The following is a 12,915-nucleotide window of genomic DNA, read 5'->3' on the forward strand; positions in this document are numbered from 1 at the left end:
GTTATAGAAATTAAAAGAATACAAGGTCTGGATTAAAAGCAATTTCTACTTCTGATGAATTTGACAAGAAACAACCAGCTTTTTTTTCTCTCCCTCATACAAGAGTTTCATTATTAGCTGGGCGTGGTGGCCCTTGCCTTTAATCCCAGCACTCGGGAGGCAGAGGCAGGCGGATCCCTGTGAGTTTGAGGCCAGCCTGGTTTACAAAGCGAGTCCAGGACAGCCAAGGCTACACCAGAGAAACCCTGTCTCAAAATTAAAAAAAAAAAAGCTTTATTATTATACTTTCACTTTGAACCATGTTTTGGTTGCAAAGAAACTTGAAGTGTCTGAAAGTGGGGCTGGAGAGGCAGCTTATTGAGTAAGAGCACTTGCTGCTCTTCAGAGGACCCGAGTTCAGTTCACAACCATCTGTACCTGCAGCTCCCAAAGATCTCACCTGTGGCTTCCACTGGCACCAGCACACATAAATAATGAGTCTTTTTTATTTTTATTTTTTTGTAAGGACAATTTTCAATTTTTTAATTGTATTTTTTTTTTGCATATTTTTTATTATGAGTCTTTTTTAAATGAAAAAACTCTGGAAGGCAAAGCCATGGTCCCTTCTGGGTTTCATACAGAATCCAATTTTAGCAGGTTCATATTCCTGGGGCCAGGGAAATGGCTAAGTTTGTAAAGTGCTAGCTAGTCTCACAAGCATGAGGAACTGACTTTGATCACCAGAACCTCATAAAATACTGACCACGATGAGGTGGAAACAGGTAGCTTTGTGGGGCTTGCTAGCACTGGGTGTAGCAGCACACATGTGTAACCCAGCACTTGAGAGGGCAGGGCAGAGACAGCTAGATTCCAGAATTCTCTTGCCCTCTAGCCTAGCTGAGTAAGTGCTCCTGCCAAGACAGATGGGGTAGATTCAAGTACTGTGTTCCATTTCTCAGGTCAGAACTGTGACCATTAAGATTGGTGACAGTTGAGTTTCTTACCATGGAAACCAGAGTATTTCCTGTGAATGCAAGAGACAGTGCTGGGGTTGTGACAGTGCAGTCTCACCTCGTGGGAAGAGAAGGCAAAGGAATCTTGAGTTCAGAGTCAGCCGAGTTACACAATTAGAGGAGGGGGCAGAAGGCCAGTAGATGTAGACTTAGCTTTCCTGAGTGTAAACCTGCTGCTCAGCCATTTTGGCAAGAAATGGAAGGGTAGCTGGATGTGCTGATGCATATCTGTCCTGCCAGCACTTGGAGACGTTGGCGGGAGAATGAGCAGGGAGGTGAGGGCAGCCTAGACAAACTTTTCAGAAGGAGAGGCCTGGGGGGAGGCCATGAGCGGGCCTTTTCCTTGGGAAGCAGCAGGTACATGAGCCACCTTTAGTCTTCCATTTTGAGGTATAGCTGAATCGTTAGCAGTTGTTTTCATAACAACCCTGTTTATATTGAGTCCCTGCATTTATAATTCTCCTTCTCTCCACCTTTTTCTCAATTTATAAGGGATCAGTCTTGATTTGGATTTCTAGTTGTGTCATGGGTGATAAGCTATAGGGTCCAGGCTCAGCTTCCAGTGACCTGTACTTGTGTCCACGTGTGAACCTCCTTCTGAAGAGGAAGCAGGAGCGACTCCTTGTGGGTTCTAGAGTGTCCTTTATGAATTCCTGTCAGCTTGGTCTGCCAAAGACGCTAAAGAACCTTTAGCTCCATGCTTTGTTTTCATGTTGAGTGACGTTGAGACCCATCAGTTGTAGTATAGAGTCTGTATATTGCTAAGCCTTTGTTTTCAAGAGGCCATGTCACTTTTAGGGTATTGACCCTCTTGTTTCTTTCTAGGTTGGCCTGTGAGCATTATCAAATTAGATATTTAGAAAGGTATAGCCCCTGGTGGTTAGTTTTTCAGTTTTGTTTGTTTGTTTGTTTGTTTGGTGCATGACTTTAACCTCAGCACTCTGAAGGCAGAGTTCAAGGACAGCCTGGTCCACATGATTGTGGAAAATCTGTACTGTCCACCGTGAAGGTTCTGTGGATTGGGCACAGGTCATCAGGCTTGGCCGCAAACACCTTTACCTGCTAACCCATCTTGCCAGCCTGACAACAGGTATTTTTAGGTGGCAATTTGGGATAGTGTTGATTAGCTTTAAATGCCTTAGCTCTCCTCCATCAGTTTGGGACACTTGGGAAATCCAAGACCTAAGTGCTAGCAGTTTAGCGTGCTGAGGAACCATTTCTTAGTCTCCAGACTGTCTTGTTGCACTGTCCTCGTGTGGCAGGTAAAAAGCTAGTGTTCTGGTAGTGAGGTCTGTTTTAGAAGGACACAACCTCACACATAATGGCATCCACCTTCTCCACCTGACTGTCCCCACGGGTCCAATCTCCTAGCTACCATCCCACTAGAAGTTAGGAGGGGATACGAACATCCTAACGTTTGATGACTGAGAACCCAGTCTGTTCTCAGGATATGAAGCAGAAAAGTCTTTTTACCAGAGGGTCAAGCGTCTTCCTAGGGAGAGTGCTGGATGAGATGCCCAGTAGAGGCTGCCGAGGGCTCAGTAAGAGCACTTGATTCCTTCCAGAGGATCCAGTCACTTTCCAGCACCCATGTCAGGTAGCTCACAACACATGAAACTCCAGCTCCCAGGGATCCCGTGCCCTCTTCTAACCTCAGCAGGCAGGCAGGAGTGCCTACACACACACACACACACACACACACACACACACACACACACACACACGTATATATAAATAAATAAATACCTCAGCAGGCAGGCAGGAGTGCCTACACACACACATGTATATATAAATAAATAAATACCTCAGCAGGCAGGCAGGAGTGCCTACACACACACACATGTATATATAAATAAATAAATACCTCAGCAGGCAGGCAGGAGTGCCTACACACACACACATGTATATATAAATAAATAAATACCTCAGCAGGCAGGCAGGAGTGCCTACACACACACACGTATATATAAATAAATAAATACCTCAGCAGGCAGGCAGGAGTGCCTACACACACACACATGTATATATAAATAAATAAATACCTCAGCAGGCAGGCAGGCGTGCCTACACACACACACACATGTATATATAAATAAATAAATACCTCAGCAGGCAGGCAGGAGTGCCTACACACACACACGTATATATAAATAAATAAATACCTCAGCAGGCAGGCAGGAGTGCCTACACACACACATGTATATATAAATAAATAAATATTTTTTTTTAGTCTTTACTTGCAGCCCACTTTGTGAAAATTATATTAGTTCTGTGTACAAATAGGAATTGACTTCCTTAATAAATGAATAACTTTTATACTCGTATCTTATGGAAAACAGGTCTCCAGCTCAGGCCAGCCTCTTGCCTTAGGCTGAGCAGAGGTTATAGCCCACCACCCCAGGCTTTGAGTCCTTGGGGATGCCCATCACTGAAAGGTTATAAAGGCTGTACTGTCTGAGCCAGTTATCACTGACTTTAGTGAAGCCTGGGACCCAGTCAGATTTCCTGAGTGCTGCAGAGTGACAAGAGTTTGAGCTAGCTTGGCACCCTGCTTCAGGTCCACAGTGAGTGTCCAGGCTCGTGTCAGAGCTCTTGTTACATGTGGCAACGCCATGGTCAGGCCCATCCATATTTTACAATCCCAGTGTCATGTTTTCTTCCCTACCTGTTCTCTTTTATAAATTTACCCTCTTCCTGTTACTTTCTTCTTTCTCTCATCCTGACTTTCTATCTAAAAGGGGGGGAAGTCTGTGGTTAGGTTTATAATCACGAGTGGCCTTTTATTCCCTCTCCTCCCCATTTAATCACTGTCCAATCACCTGGAAGAGTAAAACCTGCTTTGAATCAGTTAACGAAAGGGTTTTTGAGGACAGTTCGTCTTATTCAGCCACCAGACAATGGCTATTTAACACTCTGCCCAGTATGGGAGCATTTGATGTGTTTGAGCAAATCTGGCGTATTGTTAAAAAAAAAAAGCAGGTTAGCAGTTTTGAGCCAGGTGATGGTGGTTTCAGCACTTAGGAGGCAGAGGCAGGTTCCAGGCCTATCTGGTCTACAGAACAGAGTTCCAGCCAGGGCTACACAGAGAAACCTTGTCCTTGGCAGGAAGATAGGGGGTAGTTTTGTCTGTTCCATTGACATTTGCTTGCATGCAGAGCAATTTCCCAATTCTTGTCCTTGCCATAGTATTTTTCTTACTGATAGGAGCAGTTAGGTGTATTACACTCTTCACAGGACTTAGAGTTGCAGGGCAAGCTTTTACCACTTTTGTTAAGGTAATTAAATACAAAGCACTGTGGAAAGCAATGCAGTGTTTTAGAAGGATGCTGTAGACAGTATAACCAAGTATATTTAACAAGAATGGGGGTTTGGTTTAACACTGAAGCGAAACTGATTACACACTTGACATTCCCCTCTCTTATTCATTAATTTATAAAGTAAAATGTATAGTCACCAAATTGGAATTACAGATGAACCAGCATTTATGGGGAACTGAGTCAGGAGAATTGTGGCTTCCAAGCTAGCCTGAGCTACTCTGTCTCAGGGGACTAGAAGTGGAGGGGCATAGAAATGTATTAGCTAAAGCAATAGTGTGTGTGCCTGTGCATGTCCATGTGGAATCTGAAAGTCAATGTTGCATGCTTTTATCTCAGTCTGGAGTTGACCAGCCCCACTAGGGCCCAAACTCTGCCAAGCACTTAGGGCAAAGATTATGGAAATGGACAGAGCACAAAGATGTCAGTCTAAAGTCAGAAAATGAGACTCTTGGCACTTAAAATGGCTACAAGACATGATACAACTCTGAGAAAACTTGTTGGTGAATAAAAAATGAGGACACAGTCATCCCTAGGTATGGTTGAGGAGGTTGTTTTAATGTAGGTAAAAGCGAGAGAATAGGCAGAGACACCTGGAAGAGTCCAGACTGATTGGAGATACGAGAAGAAAGAGGTAGGCAAGTAGACCAAGAGAGGAGCCATGGACCAAGAGGCCAAGCGTGTACATGGACCAAGAGAGCTACAGCCAAAGTAGCTGAGCTGTATAAGAGAAGCTGGGGAAGGGGAAGGAAGGGACCGGAAGCCCTGGGGTTTCAGGAAGGGCAGGATGAGAAGTGCTGGGAGGAGCCACAGGTGCTGAGTGGGACTTGTCCCAGTGTCTTCCTTTTATTGATGTTTTACCTTACATTTGAGAGTGGAGTTAAATACTGTGGTTGTGGCTGGTGGGCTTAGGATGGACCTGATGGTTTTCTGTCATGGCTGACAGATGACGAGTTTATGCCACACACTCTTTATGACGAGAACCCAGACATTAAACCAAAAGGATGACAGGGAGGGTTTTTCTTTTCCTGTTCTGAGATAATGTCACCACCTCTTTATCTGATGATATATCTTTTCACAGTGCTGGTCCCAAAGGTGACAACATCTATGAATGGAGATCAACCATTCTTGGGCCTCCAGGATCTGTGTATGAAGGTGGTGTGTTCTTCCTTGATATCACTTTTACACCAGAATATCCTTTCAAGCCTCCAAAGGTAAGAAATCACCTATGTATTCTCAGATTTAACAGTTCTTGAAAGAGACAGTGAGGTTTTTAAAATGTAGCCACAAAAGCTAGATTTTTCCCACGTATGCCTCTGTTTCCATCTACTCCACTTTAGGAAAGTCTATGATTTAGGACAGTCTAGACTGATGTATGGGTCAGGAAAGAGCTCAGCTTCTTGAGTGGAGGTTTACTAGTTTTAAGTGGGTTTTATGGTGGGGTTGGGTTGGTTCCTCAGTTGGCAATAGGCATTTCTAGGGCTAAGTGCTTAAAACGGTGCTATTTCTAGTCCAGCTTCTGAGATTTGGCGCTTACTCAGGAGCAGTGTATTACTACCAGTTAACACAAGAGGCCAGCAAACAGCCAACTATTCCAACAGCAGCATGGAGCCAGATGCAGCAGCACACACGTCACCCTACAGTCTGCATCCAAAGTTTACACACAGCTAGTCTGGGCTACATAGTACCAGGCTAGCCCATTCAAGAAAAGAAAAACCTCAAAAGAAGAAACATTGGCCTTGCTTGCCTTTGGCACTGGGTGTTGTCTTGAAATGAAAGGAGGTGATGTGAGCTCTGTGACCTTGCAGTTAGGGCATCTACCAGCTAGCTCATGAATTAGGCAGCTGAAATGTTGTAAAAAGTCTCTACTTGAATGCTGCTTGATAATTATCTTATTTTTAGGTTACATTTCGTACGAGAATCTATCACTGTAATATTAATAGCCAAGGAGTTATTTGCTTGGACATATTGAAAGACAACTGGAGCCCAGCACTAACCATCTCGAAAGTCCTCCTCTCCATCTGCTCACTCCTTACAGACTGCAACCCTGGTATGGCTCATAACCGAGGGCACTTCTTTTTTGAGACCGGGTTTTTGTAGACTAGGCTGGCCTGTCTCTGCCTCCCAAGCGGTGGGATTTAAAGGCACGCATCACCATGCCTGGCCCTTCCTTCCTTACCTGCCCCCCAGACAGGGTTTCTCTGTATAGCCTTGGCTGACCCAGACTTATTTTGTAGACCAGGCTGGCCTCGAACTCACATTGATCCACTTGCCTCTGCCTCCCAAGTGCCAGAATTAAAGGTGTGTGCCACCACACCAGCTCCTTTATTTCTTAATGGAAAAAGTACTTGTTTCCCACATAAATAAGACCCAAGTTTTCCAAGGACCATTTTAATCTAGAGGTTAGCCCACTAGTTGGCAGACCACTTTTACTCTTCTGTGCTGAGCAAGAAGGCTGGCTGGTGGCCCTGCTGCCTATTTTACAGGGTCCACTGAGCACCTGCCCACAGCCAGCGCTCACTCTTCAAAGTGGTATTTTTCTGCCAAGTACTTGGTTACAGAATTGTAATCTTATTGGGACTAATTGTTTTTTAAATAAAAAGCAATGTTTTTTTTTTCCTGTTTAAACATACAGATTTAATTAGGCATTCCACGTTTAATTGGAGGTCTGGGTTTTGACCTTTTCTAGGCATACAGAATACAATAGTGCCAATTGCACCAGCCACAGAGACTTCCCAGCATATGAGTGTTTCAGACGTGGGCATGGCTATATTTATTTGTTGTGTGTTTATATTCAAAGTGTCTGATTTTCTTTCTCCAAAGTAATCTGTATGTTTTTCTTCCAGCTGACCCTCTGGTGGGAAGTATTGCCACTCAGTATATGACCAACAGAGCAGAACACGACAGAATGGCCAGACAGTGGACCAAGAGATATGCTACATAAACTGGGTTTTCACAGTTCTTACATTGTCTGTCACAGAAGAGAGCTGCTTATGATTTTGAAAGGGTGGGGGGTGGGAGTTGGTAAAGAGTAGGGTATTTCTATAACAGATATTATTCAGTCTTACTTCCCAGGATTTTGTTGTAACTTAAGGTATCTTGCTACAGTAGACAAATTGGTAATAGCAACTTTTAGAGCTGTCAGTTTGCAAAATTAGTTGACTTTTAGTACAAGAAGGAGGAATGTATGTGTAGACACTTGGGTTCCATTGATTGTAGTCTACTGTAATTTCCAAATCAGCTTAAATTTGTATAGGTTATACACATGGCCATTTATGTAAAATCCTATTTTCTTGTTTGAAAAAAAAATTGGAGTTTGGTTTTCCTTCTTAGAAGGAAACAATGATATTTAAGTTTGCAAAGATTGTTACCTCATATGTATAAAACACCTGGCTACAAGACACCATGTAGGAAACAAGTAGTTAATGTATTTTATTTTATATGCAAATTGCTTTTAGGGTTGAATCAAGATTTGTGGAAACCTGTAGTGAAATACCTTAAGCTGTTAACTGTAAGCGTGGACTAGGAACTGCTCAGTGGATTGGTTGTTTTAGACTTCTTATGTCTGCATTTGTTACTGTGCTAATAAACAATATTAAGAACAACTCCTGAGCCTGCTTTTTCCTTTCCTTTGCTTTAAAGCAGGGTAAGGGATACATACTACTTACAGATGGCAGGATTGGTGCTTACACAACAGATCCACGCCAGCTAAGCTTCAAAGATAAACCCGCTGCCCAGTTTCTGATTTGTAGTTGCAGTGGCAGCAGAACAATGCTCCACCTTGCAGGGCCACTGCACTTCCCAGACTCATACAGGTAAAAGTTGAACATGGCAGCACACACATCTTCATCTCAGGGTAGGTGGAGGCCAGTTTGAGTTTGAGACTAGGCTAGACTACATGAAACCCTATCTCAAAAAAAAAAAAAAAAAAAAAGGAAGACTGACCCAGGACATACTCACTATAGCATTTAAAAAACATGGTGACTAATGCCATGTGTATTAAAAGCACAAAATCTAAATGCAGTCAAGAGGGAAAATAAAACAAACTGGAAGAAATAGCAGAAAGAAAAATACCTCAAAGGGCAGGCCTAAGGAGTGGCGTAGTATCTGAGTGACAAAAAATAAAATAAAAAAAAAGCTCATTATTTTATCTTTTCAAATAATTGGCCAAGACTGGGCTTTAGTCCCAGTTGAGTAAGGCTTGAGTTCTAACCAGATAGGGTTAGAGAGTAAGAGCCTGTCTTTGAAGGGGATGGAGGGTGAACCTGGTGGCTGTAATCCTAATATTCAGGGTGTCTGGGGCACAAGGATTGAAGTTCAAAGGGTAAAAAGGCTAATGACACGTGTGCTTGAAGCCTTCTGGTCCTTCTGCCGTACCACTGACAAAAAAGCAAAGAGCAACACCGCCAATGTGTGGTATCATGCTGTTCACAGTGGTCCTTGGCTCTAACGCACTAGACTGAGGCTGCCACAGTTGAAAGTACTGCACTGAAGCCTGTACTGTACTTATCTTAATACATCCTTTACTATAGTTTGCTTTCAGGTAAATGGTTAAAGTTGACATATAGTCAAAACCACCAAGCAGGTTATTCCCCAGTTCTTAGTATAGTGCTGTCAAGATTTTTTAAATAAAATGATGCACATTGCTCAGATCTTGCCAAGATCTTCCATAAATTAAATTAACACATTCAGTTAAATATTGTTATTAGAATAAAAAGGATGCCTTCCTGTCCTTTAGCCTACCTGTCGTGAGCAAGGCCTAGCTTACAGAATAAAAATGGGGCTCTGAATACAAGCCCACTCATCCTAACCTAGGACCACACCTTCTGTTCTATTCAGCAAAGCCTTCGTGAAATAAGAATGCACACATCACACAGATCCAAATTGTTACTGGTACAATTTAGGTGCACAACACAATTGTCAAGTTTTATAATCTTAGATATTAATACAGTGACCCACACTTTTCATATCATGCCAAGATCTTCCATAAACTCAGTTAAATATTTAAGACTAATGGTAGCAGTATTTCTGACACTTCATTTTTATTTATATATTTATAATATTAGATGAATAACCTTTAAACATTTTTTAGATGTTTTTTGCATATGAGTGGTTTTCCCTGCATGTATATATGAGCACTGTGTGCATGCAGTGCCTGAAGCCAAGAGAGGATTTTGGATCCTTTGGGATCAATTATAGGTGGTTGTGAACCACCAATTAGGTAGGCGATAGGAATTGACCCTGGGTCTTCTGCAAAGGCATCAATCTTAACTACTGAGCAATCTCTCCAGCCTGATTAATCAACCTTTTAAAGACAAAGTTGTGGGCTTGTCAAGATGACTCAGTGAGGAAGGTACTTGCCGGGCGAGCCCAGCCACCTGAGGTCAGCCCCGGGAGCTCATGCACAGATGGAAGGAGAGAGCTGACTCCATATACACATCAGGTGTGCACAGGAATAAGTTCTGCTTGCACTAAGGCAAGAAAGTTACAGTAAATATGACAGTTCCTGACAGGCTGGAAGGGTTCCCGTGGCACACTGCATATGCTCCAAAATTTATTTTACTGTTATTGACAAGTGAAGCATAAACAATAAAGGTGTTGACTTCGAGAACAAGTTTCAAATAAAGACAAAATATGTGCAACAGTAATAAACTAGCTCAATAACTTAAGTAAAACGTAAAGTGCATTAAATTACCACATGAGGCCCAGACATGGATTGGTGAAGGGCCCTACCTTGTGCCATGCTACAGATATTTCAAGGCGTAACTCAGTTTTCAGAATTGGAGTTCCCTTTGTTTTTCCTCCCGGGCAAAGGGAAGCTGGATTTGCTCTGAGGCTGGGATAGCTTGCTGGCTAGTAAAGTGAAGGGCTCAATCAGTGTCCTCCGATCTGTCACTGTCACCTCCCACAGTTTCACTTTCTCACTTTTTGCCCACTGCTGTGCCACTTCAGCATCCACTTGTCTCTGCTCAGAAAGGTCGATTTTGTTTCCTAACACAACAATTGCCACCTGGAAGGGACGGACGAGAAAGACGTCACCGTCAGAACAGTTTACGTGCAAAATGGATAAATAACAATTGCTCTTCCATTTAGCAAACTGCTTTACTTAAATGACATGAGGTGATGAAAGCCAGTAGTCTTGGTGGCTCTGGAGTTGAGGAGGAAGACTCCAAGTTCAAGACCAGCCTAGGCAGCTTAGACCCTGTCAAAACCAAGTAGAGAACTTAACTAGCAAGCAGGAGGCCCTAGTACTACACTGGCAGGGGCACCCTGTGATGGGAGAGAAACAGGACAAGGCGTCACCTACTTCCTTCTCCTGAGACATTTTATATTTTAATTAACTGCTGGCTAACTGACATGGAAATTCCCATCGAGTCCAGGACAGTGGCTTACCATGACTTCCATGTGAGGACATGCAGAGCTGAGAGTGCTATACCTCGAGTTTTACTTCTGTCCCCAAACAGTGCCTACTAAACATCCTCCAAGTTGTACGCCAAGAGGAACAGTTTACCCCAAATGCAAGAAAATCGTGCATTTAACTACCCAACAGGCAGTCTTTGACATGACTAGAACACAGCACAGAACCACACTGCCAAAGCCCAAGAGAAATGATAAGGAGACAGCCGCAAGCTTCAGATGGTAAGGAGGCCAGTGGATGAGGCAGGAGAGCAGTGCTTCCTAGCAGAGACTGTACCACAGCTGTGCCCTGGCCTTTCCAGAAGGCCTGACTCTGGGTACTCCTCCACTATCACCGATTCCTGAGAGGAGGCAATGAAGTTGAGGTATGAAATTTCTCTGGCTGGAGAGATGGCTCAGAGGTTAAGAGTACTGGCTGCTCTTCCAAAGGTCCTAAGTTCAATTCCCAGCAACCACATGGTGCCTCACAACTATCATATAATGAGATATGATGTCTGCACACATGCAGGCAAGACACTGTATACATAATAAATATCTTTTTTAAAAAATGGCAATAATGCTCCATCAGAATCTGTCTCAGGTAGGGTTTCTATTGCTGTGATACAACACTGACCAAAACCAGCTCGGGGAGAAAGGGTGTATTTCAGCTTACAGGTCATGGTCCGTTGCTGAGGGAAGTCAGAATAGGAGCTGAAAGGCAGTGGAAGAGTACCGTTTACTGGCTTGCTCCCCATGACTTGCTCAGCCCGCTTTCCAAAAGCACCCAACTTCCACTGCCCATTATGAGCTGGGCCCTCCCACATTCATCATCAATCAAGAAAATGACCCCACAGGCCAATCTGATGGGGGCACTTTCTTGAGGTTCCCCCTTCCCAAATGAGTCCAGCTTGTGTCAAGTTACCATAAAATGCACCAGCACAGGGGCTAAAATCTTGTACAGAAGGCTAGTGCCCCTGGTCCAACATACCTACCTTTGATCCCAGCACATGCTGGTGCCTGTCACATGCTACCTGCTTGGTCACCCCGCCTCTCCTGCAGTCCTAGTTTCTTCACGAGTTCACTTCCTCCTCATGTAGTGCTGCTTCCATAGCCACTGAACTGGTGGCTATGGAATATTTTCATTTCGAGCAGCCCACACCAATCCTATCTTCCTCCTGTGCCTAACTGCAGCCATTTCTACCATCACCGGGATGCAACTTCAGGCTTTGCTGCCTCTAGCTGCTGTCTAGCTCACACCCAAAATCCCCCATCCAGCCCAGAGTGTTTTCATTATTGCTGTGTCCTAGCTATACAACCATACTATGGCAAACCCTGTGTGAAATTTCACTCTTAACCCTGCTTGGCGGGGGATGGGGAGGGTTGTCCCACTTCATAACCACCCATCTTCAGCTAGTATCCTCCAACAAGCTGCTGCATTACATTTTTTTAGCCAGATGACATCTCAGACCTTGGTCTTTCCAACTTCTTCCTCCAGCTGATGACCCTGTGATTTTACAGGAAGCAGCACACAACAAACTGGAAGAGAACATCTTCCACCAAAGCCTATCTCAATAGTTCTAGAACCATCCATCCTTTCTACCTGGACAAGGATGAGTGCCATGCCATCACTCCTTTCCACCTGTTATCTAAGCAACTACTTTTAATGCCATGTCCTTCTCCAGCAAAACTATTCAAAGAGCTACCGGTTTATTTTCCTACTGTCCAATCAGGGCACTTCTCATTAGTTCAGTAGTGTTTGGCCTAACTTCCATGTATTAAAGACCCATTAACTTTTTTTTTTAAGATTTATTGTTTATGTATACAGTGTTTTACCTGCATGTACACCTTCATGCTAGAAGAGGGCACCAGATCTCATTATAGATGGTTGTGAGGCACCACGTGGTTGCTGGGGATTGAATTCAGGACCTCTGGAAGAGCAGCCAGTGCTCTTAACCACTGAGCCATCTCTCCAGCCCCCACCCACTAACTCTTAACCCCCAGCCTTTCTGATACACCTGGAGAACTTGACAGTGGGCTGCTTTCTACTCTCTCTAAGTGCTGACTTCACTTGCTTTCTGGACACCTGACTTACCCCTTGGATTTTCTCCTGCTCACTGGCTTCCTTCTTGCCTTGTTCTCTAAATGTCTATTGTCAGCACAGTAGCCAAAATGACCACGTTAATGGCCAAGTGTGGTGGCGCATGCCTTTAGTC

General features: G+C 43.7%; 2 protein-coding genes across 5 annotated transcripts in view; one reads left to right on the forward strand and one right to left on the reverse strand.

Moving 5' to 3' along the window:
* The window catches only part of UBE2E1 (ubiquitin conjugating enzyme E2 E1), a 49,867-nt gene extending 41,956 nt beyond the window's left edge, over positions 1-7,911 (forward strand). Inside the window, exons 4-6 of the mRNA XM_084795045.1 lie at positions 5,388-5,520; positions 6,209-6,356; positions 7,153-7,911. Coding sequence (XP_084651171.1) covers positions 5,388-5,520; positions 6,209-6,356; positions 7,153-7,250 — 379 coding nt within the window. The 3' untranslated portion in view covers positions 7,251-7,911. The remainder of the gene's footprint in view (positions 1-5,387; positions 5,521-6,208; positions 6,357-7,152) is intronic.
* The window catches only part of NKIRAS1 (NFKB inhibitor interacting Ras like 1), a 36,601-nt gene that overhangs the window by 17,182 nt on the left and 6,504 nt on the right, over positions 1-12,915 (reverse strand). For 3 of the 4 annotated variants that reach the window (XM_084795048.1, XM_084795046.1, XM_084795047.1), the window contains one exon: positions 9,830-10,316. The exons of the other annotated variant lie outside the window; for it this stretch is intronic. In XM_084795048.1, the coding sequence (XP_084651174.1) occupies positions 10,074-10,316 (243 nt within the window). In that variant the 3' untranslated portion in view covers positions 9,830-10,073. Of the gene's footprint in view, positions 1-9,829; positions 10,317-12,915 lie in introns of those variants that run through there. 4 annotated transcript variants of the gene reach the window in all.

Source organism: Acomys minous (assembly GCF_964271855.1).
Source record: "Acomys minous genome assembly, chromosome: 9".
Taxonomy (NCBI): Eukaryota; Metazoa; Chordata; class Mammalia; order Rodentia; family Muridae; genus Acomys; species Acomys minous.